This window comes from Protopterus annectens, chromosome 13.part0, assembly GCF_019279795.1.
Source record: "Protopterus annectens isolate FY-2018-M chromosome 13.part0, PAN1.0, whole genome shotgun sequence".
In the NCBI taxonomy this organism is placed as follows: domain Eukaryota; kingdom Metazoa; phylum Chordata; order Ceratodontiformes; family Protopteridae; genus Protopterus; species Protopterus annectens.
This window is the reverse complement of record NC_056747.1, coordinates 533,843,325-533,855,240: the sequence shown is the minus strand read 5'-3', so window position 1 is coordinate 533,855,240 and position 11,916 is coordinate 533,843,325. Positions and strand designations below refer to the sequence as shown.

Here is an 11,916-nt window from a genome sequence, read left to right as displayed (position 1 = left end):
GAGACAGGGAATGGGAGATTAAAAAAGGAAAAATGATTTAGCATTCAGCAATACAGTCTACCATGAATAATCAATTAAATGCAATATAAAAAAGAAAAAAATATATTTTTCAACATGACATCTGGACATCCTACCATGCAGGAATGAAGTGAGCTGGTGTGCCAGAACTGGGAGTCATGTGCACTGCCAGGATGCCTGTCAGACACATTGGTGATGCACCCACCATGCATCATGTCCTACCTGGCACTTGATGGAATGGTAGCCCTTCCTGTTGTGGTACCTGTCCTCCTGTGGACCAGAAATGGCCATGATTGTAACATGAGTGTGATGTATCACTCAGAGTATCTGAGTAACATGCTACCCCATAAGAGGCACATAGTCCAGGTTCAGTCCTGAGGTAACACTGGGAAATAGATGCACTTATTCACTTGGGCCAAAACTACATCCAGAAGCCTGTCAGATTCCCAGCGGGTCCCCAGTTTCTCTGGAAGGTCCCCATGGCAAGTGTAGTGAACACTATACATACTTTAGTGTGCATAGGGATAAGAAGTTCAGACATTCCTCCATTACCATTATGGGAATTGTGCATAGCCACTGAGACCCTTATAATGCCTCTGTCCACTCTGAACGTAGCAAGGATTTCCTGATTATCAAAGTTTTAATGAGATATTCTCTGCCTTCTTGACCGCCGAGTGATGCCGGGTGCAAACAGTTTTGACACGGACAAGACTAGCAACTCGCACCTGGAGATAGCAAGGCTAGTAGCAAGTCACAGCATTTTTGCAAACTGCAATGTAGATGGGTTTGGTGATGCTCCTCTTTATATAACTTAGCTGCAGGTGGCACAGAAGAGAAGGAAATTGCACTGTAAATCACAAACAAGTAACAGTGCTTCAGCGCTATCATTCCTCATTTACATCTCATTATGACTTCATTTGCATATGCTTATTCACGGTCTTTGCACATTACCATAAATATCTTCTGTGACTTTCACCTTAGGTGCACTCATTCCATGACAGCGCAGATAGCCTTAATGTGTCCTCGTAATTACTATGAATACCATCCTAAACTTTCTAAATCCTCTTTAAAACTTGTTAAACACATATATAACCAAAATGTGCTTCCACGTCCCTGAAATTTCTTCTTCATACCTCCAACATTGAGAGTCTGCATTCAAGAACATCCTTCTCCGTCTTTGTGGACTGCAAATATATTTGTGTATAGATTCTAAATCTTAACAGAAAGTACCATTTCTATAGAGCTGTCTTCCGCTCACTAAGGCTAAGTATTTCCTTATTCCCTTTAAAGATGGTGGACCAGCTGGTTGATACCCCCATAAGGGTCACCAAAATCCTGGATGATGATTGTGTTTCACTGTTGCAGTCATCACATTTAGGGTATCTGCTTGCAGTAGCCCTTAGCCTGATTATCAAAGTTTTGGGTCCTGTGTCGGTTGCTGTCTCATCTTCCATGACATCAGGTAGTCAGTGGTATAAAGCATGCAGCCAATGCCATTACATCGGTCTTTCTTGGCGTGCGGTGCCTGAAGCAAAAGCAGTTTGCAAGTGCTGGTTGGCAGACATCTGAAATTGTCGTTTTCGAGTTTCAGAACCGAAGTCTTCAACTAAAGCTAAGTACCTCGTTGGAGAAACTTTTTCTTGCTCTAAACTGATGTCAGTAAAAGTCAATAATTATATTTCTTGTGGAAAGCAAATACCTTATAAAGATTTCCATTCATACTGTATTCCTTGCCTAGACCCTGACCACGATGTACTTTGCTGTCAGTTTTGTGCCTTATTTAAGCAACAAACTATCTGTCGTCAGTATATTTACGCTTCTAAATATTTTGGTGCTTGATTTAATTATCCAGATATGTCTTCGGTAAGCCATCTGACTACCGACATTCCGAAAAAAACGCAAAGATAAAGACAGAGCCTAGGTCCAAAGTTGCCGACGACGCTTCTCCGAAGCCAGTCGCCAGTTCGCCGGTACTTAGATGCTTTCGCAGCCCCAGATTCGCAGACCTCTACTGAGACCCATTCGTAGTCGGCATGTCGCAAGATGCTTCAACCATGGAACCTGCGGATGTCTCTACCTTGGATGGGTCTGGAGCCGCTGTGCAGGCACCAGCTTCTGAGGGTGTATTCAGGCCTACTGACTTGCATATTAAACCAACGCCATCTTCTTCAAGGCCTTAATTTCGGACCATGCCTAGAAAACCGACCAGACCACATGGTCAGGCCTCTATGCCTAAAAAACAAATAAGAATGGCTGAATACCTTATTACTTTAATCAGGGGAAGCCAACCTTCCCCCTCTGAGACCTAGGACTGAATTGCTTATGATACGTATGACCAGGATTCTGAAATTTCTGTTTCTTCTGATGACCAGGATTTACCCTTATCTACATATGAGGATTCTGATACAGAGGACTCTATTCCCTCTTCCTCCCCCCAGAGGATTTCTCTTTTGGTAAAACCTTGCATATTCTTGGGCAGCATTTTCGTTGGGAAATCCAGGATTACTCTGATTCTAAAAAGAGGCTTAGGGATTTCTTACTCCTGCCCCAGTACAGGCCTTTAGCTGTCCCTCCTGTACTGGACATTGTGGATGATGCCTTTTCAGAATCTAGCTTGGCCCCTGACTCTTTACCTCCTGCTCCCCGAAAACCTGATAGATATTACAGGGTTCCTGACTCTCACAAGTTCCTTTTTAAAAATCCCACTGCGGATCCTGAGACAGTCTCACAGGGACCCAAGGGTATTAAGGCTAGTACTGCCAAATATCCTACCCACTCTGATAGAGACTCCAGGGCGCTGGGCAGATGGGGTAAGAAGGTATACACTTCAGCAGCCTTGGCCATCAGGGCCTTAAACTGCCAGTTTCATATGTTGAAGTATCAGCAGCATATTATTGTACTGCTTAAACAAAAAATGATGATTCCTGATTGTGCTGAAAATAAGGATTTAAAGATTTTAATGCATTCTGCTGAACAGGTTGGAAAACATACTTTGCAATGTGGTTTTGATTCACTAGAGGCATCTTGCAGGGCTGCTGTCACTGGGTCTGTACTTAGAAGGCATGCTTGGCTTAAGGAACAATGCTTGCCAGATCATGTTAAAGCTAAATTACTGGATGCTCCCATAAATCAGGACCGCCTGTTTGGCACCAAAGCAGAAGATGTTCTTGAAAAGATGGAGGAAAAAGATAAATCTATGCAAACTGTTGAAGATTTCCTGCAAGTGCAGCCTCCAAGATTTAGTAGGCATTGGCCCTCTAAGAATTGGCCCTTTCCTGCCTCTTCCAAGCCTTCTCAGTCCAAACCCAGATCCAGCAGAACACCCAGGCTTCAGTCCCAGGGTACGCACAGGACTAAGCAGTGGGGGGCTCCCACTTCCAAATCAGGCAGTAGTAAGACTCCTCCCTATGGTAAATTATCTCAGTGACTTAACTTTAAAACTTCCAAGCACTTGTCAACTGACTGCTCCTTTATGGGGAAAGATTGCTCTGCAGGTAAAAAAACTGGGAACTCATTATACAGGGAAATGGGTTTTAAATATAGTTTCCCAAAGATACAGATTTCAATTCCACGTGTTACCAACCCCAAACGGTTGGCCAGATCTGCCCCCAAATTAATGGGCAGAGGCTCAAAAGCAAGTACTCTCTCTTAAGCATAAAAGCTATTCAAACTGTACCAGACGAGGAAAAGGGACAAGGTTTTTACTCAAGATTCTTTCTGGTACCCAGAAAAGACAACTCATGGTGTCCTATTCTGGACCCGTCTACCTTGCACCTTTTTGGTGATTCCAAAATTCAAGATGCAAACTCTTCAGTTGCTTCTTATGCTAGGCAAAGATGCCAGGTTGGCGATACTTAATTTAAAGGAAGCCTTCCTGCATATCCCAATCAGGGAATCTTGCAGAAGATACCTGCGCATCAAAGCAGGCTACTTGTACTATCAGTTCTCTGCGCTGCCCTTTGGCTCATCTACTGCACCCAGGGTATTCACAAAGTGCCTAGCTCCAGTCATTGCATTTTGCAGGCAAAGAAATATTCAAATGTATCCATACCTGGACATTTGTCTAATTCAGGCAGAAAGCCAAGACATACTTTTGAATCATCTGGCATTTGTACAAAAGGTGTAACTTGTCTGGGGTACACCATAAACGAAAAGAAATCACATCTGGTACCCTGTCAATAAATTATATTCCTGGGAACAAGCTTGAATGCAACTTCCCAGATGGCTTTCCTCACGCCAGAGAAACAAATTAATTTGACAACTTACTTCAAACTAATGGCCACAAAAACCCTTCTATCTGCAAGGCAAATACTGCAAGCCTTGGTGTTCATGGCCTTCTGCATTCTACTAATTCCATATGCAAGACTGCATATGAGGAAACTACAATGGTATCTAAAAAGCCCATGGGTGTCAACATTGTCAGGACCTAGAAGCAATGATTCCCATCATACCTTGCCTGCGGTTAGAGTTCCTTTGGTGGGCAGAGGCCTGCCACCAAAACAAGGGACTACCATTCACCTCTACTTCCTGCCGCCCAAACTCTAACAACAGACGCATCAGACTATGCATGGGGGGCTCAACCTGGCAGGCAAGTGCGTTCAGGGCAAATGGAACCCAAGTCAAATGCACCTACATATCAATCAAAAAGAAATGTTAGCTGTACAGAATGCTCTGACAGCATTCAAGGACCACATTCTTCCAGGACAATTGATGGTAAAGACGGACAACACCACTGTTATGTGGTACATAAACAAGCAGGGGGGCACCCATTCTTATGTGAAACACAGCCTTGAGCTACCAAGTGCATCTACAGGCTCAATTCCTGCCAGAAAAACTAAATACACTGGCAGACGAACTAAGTAGAAATCTAATGGTCTCTCACAAGTGGAAACTGGAACCAAAGACTTTCAACATGTTGACAAACAAAAGGGGGAGCCCAGATATAGGCCTGTTTGCCTCCCCCCAGAACTACCAATTGGCCAAATTCTGCACAAGGACTCCCCACAAACAAGCTTGGAAAGTGGATGCTCTGTCCTTCAGCTAGAAAAACCTATCGGTCTATGCCTTTCCTCCTCTGACTCTCCTACCCAAGGTACTACTAAAGATCAAACAGGACAAACCCAGGACTACACTGATTGCACCAGACTGGCCATGCCAATATTGGTACCCCCTCTTGCGCAGTGTGTCACTGCTGGCTCCATGGCACCTGCCTCAGACCCCTACCCTGTTGTCTCAACAGGAGAACCTGATTGTGCACCCTCAGCTTCAAACCCTGAACCTAGCAGCCTGGCTAATTTCCTAATCTCTCCACTAGCATCCCTCAGTAAACAAGTGTTGGATGTCATTTTGAAGGCATGGCAGCCTAGTACTAGAAAATCTTATGCTGAAAAATGGAAACTATTCTGTGCCTGGAACCAAGTTCAAGGGATGGGCACAGCAGCGCCCAATTTACGTCAGATTCTTCAATACTTAACTGAGATGCTTCCCAAGGGTCTTTCGTTTTCCTCTATTAAAATTCATGCCTCAGCCATTTCAGCTCATTATAGCACAGAACCACCCCTCTTCTCTCACCCACTGCTCAAGCAGTTCCTCAGAGGGGCCAAAAACTTAAGACCACCCAGGAGAGCCCCAACTTCAGTCTGGGACCTTAATTTTGTATTGGAAAAACTCAGTCGTCCTCCTTTTGAGCCAGTTGCAAGTGCAGATTTAAAATTCCATTCTTGGAAAACAGCTTTCCTCTTAAGAATCACTTTAGCAAGACGGGTATCTGAATTACAGGCCCTTATGGAAGTGGAGCCTTTCATCATCTTTCATGCGGACAGGATTTCCCTCGGGACCAATCCCTCTTTCATGCCCAGTGTGGTATCCAGTGTGACTCTTAATCAATCCATTCATTTGCCTACCTTCTTTTCTAATCCACAGAACAAAGGGGAACGAATACTGCACTCCTGAGATGTGCACAGACAATTCAGATTTCCTTTGAGGTTTAGTCTTGTCCAAGTAAAATCTAAACAACTGCTGTTGGCATTTGCTGCAGGGGCAGAGGAAAAGGCCATTTCAAAGCAAACCATCTCTAAATGGATAGACCATTGCATTCTTTTCTGCTATAAGCACCATGGAAAACCTATCCCACAGGGGATTAGACCCCATTCAACCAGGGCTGCATCTACCCCTACAACCTTTCTTGGAGGTGTACCTACCAGGAACATCCTAGAAGCTGCTACCTGGAGTTCTGTACATACTTTCACCAAGCATTACCATTTACCAGTTTTCTCTAAATCCAGAGCTGGCTTTGCCACTGCAGTCTTGCAGGGCCTTATATCTGGTCCTAATGCTATCTAAATGCCTCCTCCCATCCTTAGCTTTGGGAATCTACCCAAATGTGATGACTGCAACAGTGAAACATGAAGAACATAGTACAGTTATGTACACTTACCATAAATGTAGATGTTCGAGTATATTCACTGTTGCAGTCCTGGTTACCCTTCCTCCAGCCCCCTGACTTCTTTTGGCTATACTTTTACTCACCTTTACTATGCTTAAAAGCTTCTTGGTGTATTTACTTTTTTGTTGGAGGTGTAACCTTGTATGTATGTACTTAATTGCTTCCCATTAGGGGGGCACCTGACATCTGGGGCAAGAAAAACTGATGTAATGGTGTCTGCTGCATGCTTATCCCCCTGACTACCTGATGTCACGGAAGATGAGACAGCAACCGACACAGGACCCAAGACTTTGATAATCAGGTCGACTGAGGGCTACTGCAAGCAGATAACCCAAATGTGATGACTGCAACAGTGAATACACTCTAACATCTACATTTATGGTAAGTGTACACAACTGTACTATCTGTGCTTACCAATATGGGGGATCGCTGTGGCACCCCCACTATGGGGTATTCCTTGGTGAAATCTGACCACAAATCAGTCTCATTTGAGGTAACACATCTGACCCCCCCCCCCCAGCAGCAACTAGACAGTTCCTGCAAAGCAGGTTATAACCTCATACAGGATGGTATAAATAGCTTCACTGCACCTGCCCCCTCAAATGGAACTGGCAACTATGCCGAGTTCTACACCAGTGTTTCAAGGAAGAGCAAACCTGCTTGGTGGACAACTGCCATTAACAAACTTTACAATAAGATGAAAAAATTATCTAAGAGCAAGAGGGAGCGGGCCCTAACCTGCAAATAAGACTCCTTGTGAAGTCCTCCAAAGCAAATTACAAATCAAAATTAGCTTCCTCTACTAAAGACAGTCATATAAGGGGTTCTTTAGTTACAACCGTAACCTAAAAGGAAATGCCCAGATTTGTGCCGAACTGGTAGTTAATGATACCACATATCCTCAGCCTATGCATGTAGCTTAACTTGTTAGCAGACAGGTTCTTTGAAAACTTCACTCCTTGTCCCCACCACATATACCCCATGACATCCCTACCACTTGTCCCCTACCTTGTATCTCTAAAGAGCAAGTTGTAAATGCCCTGTCCAAGGCCAAATACGCAGCACCTATGGTACCTGATAACATCCCTGGCTGCATCCTACATGGGCTCCAACAAGAATTAGCAACATCATTGGGGTACTCTTTTCAATCATAGTGTAAGCAACAGCTTTGTCCCAGCTGAATGGAAAATAGCCACAGTTATCTCCTTGCACAAAGGTGACACTTCACTGACCCTGGAAACTATAGACCTATTAGCCTGACTAACCTCATCTGCAAGGCCATGGAGTGAATCATCATGGACCTTAGCAAAGATGTAGTTAATTTCCAAACACTTGACCCTACTCAGTTTGGATTTGTCAGAGAAAGATCATCCCTATTAAACTTGGTGGACTTCTACGAGACAGTCACCAAGGCCCTGGACGAGGGGAAATCTGTGCATTCAGCCTATCTAGACTTAGCTAAGGCTTTTGACACTATACCCTACTCGGACATCATTGACAACTCACCCAGCTAGGTATCAATCTTGCATCATTAAGTGGGTCACCAGCTGGCTCACTGATAGAACCCATACAGCCAAAATAGGGGAATCCACCTCCAACAGCAAACCTGTAACTAGTGGTGTTCCACAGGAATCAGTCCTGGGACCTCTACTGTTCGGAATCTATTTCTCTGAAGTACAGGCAAAAACTAAAGGTCTGTGGCTGATGAAGTTTGCTGGCGACTGCCAACTAGGAGCAGTCATAGAATCTCAAAATGATGTCAGCATCCTACAAGAGGGTCTTATGCAAACAAAGGCAATGATGTCCTTCAAGGATGCATCTGCAGTCCATACAAATGGGTTGTCCTGTCGTCAGGCAACCCTTCGGTCGGCCGGATTCCAAAGTCTGGGTCTGGCCTCGGCTGGTGTCGCACTTCACCCGACGTCATAGCTGCAGTTCTTCGGGTATAAAGGCATCAGCCGACGCCATTTTCCTCAGTCTTTCTTGCCGTGGCTCAAGCAGAAGCTGTTCGCAAGTGCCGGTCGGTCAGAACCAGAGATTACTACCGAAGACTTCTAAAAAGCTAAGTACCCCGTTGGGGACTCTTTCTTGCCTCAGCCGATGTCAGAAAAAGTGAATAACTGTTTAACTTGTGGGAAACAAATACCTCATAAAGATTTCCACTCTTACTGCTTACCTTGCTTAGGCCCAGACCACGACGTAGCAGCTTGTCATGCGAGACCTGGGCACACAGGTTGACAGCATGTCTACACAGTGGTAAGGGCATTCTATGTTGCTCATCTCATAAGTAAGGGCATTGCCTCCAGAAAAAAAGAAATTATAAACCTCCCTGTACTCTTCCCTCATCAGGCCACTAATTCAGTACAATGCCTCTTTTGGTATGTACCTTTCCAAGCACCTGCAGCAGTTGGAGGGACCACAAAGGTTCCTCACAAGGAGAATTCAAGGTCTTCAGCATCTCTCCTATGTGGATCGGCTGAAATCACTGTAACTTTATTCTGTTTCATACAGACTACTCAGGCGATCTCTGCCTTGCATATATAGCAATCTCTGACCCTGCTTTATTGGAAATGCTGTATATACTTTAGTCAAATAGCATATGGGTAACTCGCACTAAAGGCCTCAACCTGGTGTGTGACATTATTAGTAGAACTTGCTGGAGAGACAGATTAGTCTCTCAGAGGTTACCACACCTCTGGAGCAGACTCCCACTTCATGTCAAACTCAACATCTCATTAGCCTCTTCAAATGCAATCTGAATGGTTGGTAAATTCACCCCATGGATTCCACCTGTCTCTCTCCTGGACAGGAGCAATAGGTGTTGATTGTGGAAACGAGGTAATTTGGCAGGGGTTGTAAAGACCCAAGACCCATTAGCCTAGTAACTTCCTATGATCTATAATTTGGATGAATGGATGGGAAACAATAAATTCACCACCCCTAGTTTAGCAGGGATGTCCCATACACAAAGGAAGCAATAAGTAGCTACCCTAGTTCAGTCCACCTCTTGGTTATTCATACACAAAATGTCAGGACTAAAAATTACCATGGGAATGTAAGGTTGGTTGTCTTAAAACCTCACAGATCAATAGTCTAGTAAGTGCTTATGAACCTATAAACAAATCCACTTTCACATAAATTTGTATACCCCACATTCCAGTAAAGTTCTCCAATCCTGCTTAAGTTTCACTTCCATGCAAATATTCTAACTCTTCATGACTTTGACATCTGAGAAGCAAACAAATCCACTTTCCGTTAAATTAGTCTCACCTTCAAGTAAAGTACGTTAGGCTGCCATAAATCGGCCCTCATTCTTCATATATTTCAGTGGCTTATATTCCCACCTTATTATTTTATTGGACTATCGCCCTCTGTCTGTAGAAGTAAGACATTGCCCTAGGAAGGATATTCCTGGCAACACTATCAAAACAGTATGCTTTGCTATATCAAGCAATCCTTCATTTTCCAGTTATAAAAATTCTGCAAACAATACTTCTGTTTTACCTGCTCCTGCTTACCCCATTTACAGTCCAACATCAATTGTTCCCAGTGAAACAATCTAGTCTTTCTGTCCCTCCGATGTTATAAAACCCATTTCCTCTAGGCCACCCACTTTATTATCACCAATGGGCATGAAAAAGGCCCCTTTATTAATGCATAACATTATTGTAGCTGGTTTCATAAAATAAAATGGTTCTACTTTTCATACATAGTTGTAGTTGATCTCAATATTTTCTAGTGAGCATCACAAGTCTAGAATAGACAATATAGTAGCTTCAGCTGTACAACCTCCTGCTATAACTCTAGATCAGAGACGTATAAACCTCCTGCTTCCTCTGGAAGTATCAGTTTATCACATGTTGGGTTTACCAGTTTCCCAAACAAATCCTGTACCCTATTTTAATTACTTTCAGAAAAGCAGCAAAATATAGCCAGAAATAAAAGTAACCAAAAAAATCAACTGCCCCTATGCTTCAGTTCAATTTCCAGTCCACTTACTTTCCGTGTATGAAAATTATCTTTTAACCTTTACTTCAAGTTCTCATGAGTCCAGTCTTAATTTAAAAAGTTATCTTTTTTGTACTTTGATGTACCTAAACAGGATTTTTTTAATGCATAATCTGGGTATGAGTAATCTCTTGCATTTTCTACTAAGATGTTATATATCTATATAACTGTGTGCAGTTGATATAAAGATGGAAGAGGAGCACATACAGAATATTCATTGTGCTGGCTTACTTCTTTGTAATTATTGCCTTTGGAGCAGTCTAGAACTGTTTTGATAGGTTCCAAAAGGCTGTTTATAAAGGTTTTGTCAGATGCTTGTAACTGCTGTTGAAGACCTGAGAGCTGTTAGTGCTGTTAAGCAGCAGGTAAGTCAGTCAGAGCAAAATTATCTTCACTGCAAGCGGAGTACAGTAGCTGTGACAGGTCAAAAGTAATTAAATGTACAGGTATAAAATAGTAATTTAATTTGGTAACATCAGAGCTGTTGATGGTTACAGCTTTCTTTTGTGGCTTTCTTTCTGTAACACTGAATGATGGCCTGTTATTTTTTTTTGTTTGAATAATGCTTCTTTAAAATCTGATAGGAACCAACAGTGAGACAGTTCTTGCTGACAAATCTAGTGGAACAGGATGGACAGTATATATGGAGGGTGAACCTGGATGCCATCATAAGACACAAGAATGACATTATAGGTTTCCCAGAGTTCAGTACCACCTATTTGGGACCAACACTTTTTCTTGCTGGAGCCAACTCACCATATGTCAGGTTAGACTCTTTATTTCAACTTCTTTATAATTAAACTGTAACTGCCACAATAAAAAATGATAATAAATGATGGATTCCTGGTTTGTTGGAAGACTAGAATTTGGGAAGAGAATATCATTTCAGCTTCTTTGTTATTAAAATCTGATACTCATTGTTTGTTCTGGTATGAATACTTAAGTAACAACTGCTTATGTGGTAGTCAGTATTTACTAAACCTAGTATATTGAATTTGAACAGTTGCTTACCCAGTGCATGTTGTGCAAGGGTACAAAGGAAAATTGTCAGATTGTAGGAGGATGATTTTTATTGTGTATGATGTGAGGGTGCAGAAAACATGTTGCTCAAACTCCGTTCTAAGATGCCCCACAGCACAGCATGGGATACTTCAGAAATAGAAAGCTTGGCTTGTCATGTTTAGAATTAAGATATAAAACATCATTAAATGACTGAAGAGATGATTGTGTACTGAATTGGTGTCGAGTATATTGTTTTTATAGTAGTATTGATACCCATCCATTTTTAAAGTTTGTTTGTGTGGCCTACAACACACTAAGCTAGCTGAAGGGCTAAGGAAAAAAAAAATCTGGTAGAAAAGGTAGCTAATTTCAGAGAATTATAGAGATGAAGGACGTTGGAATGAAAAAAATGCAGATTTAATCCAAAATACATAACACAGGTA

General features: G+C 42.6%; 1 protein-coding gene across 2 annotated transcripts in view; it reads left to right on the top strand.

Moving 5' to 3' along the window:
• Positions 1-11,916, top strand: part of ABHD11 (abhydrolase domain containing 11) — a 554,138-nt gene that overhangs the window by 359,224 nt on the left and 182,998 nt on the right. For both annotated transcript variants that reach the window (XM_044054160.1, XM_044054159.1), the window contains exon 5: positions 11,056-11,237. In XM_044054160.1, the coding sequence (XP_043910095.1) occupies positions 11,056-11,237 (182 nt within the window). The remainder of the gene's footprint in view (positions 1-11,055; positions 11,238-11,916) is intronic.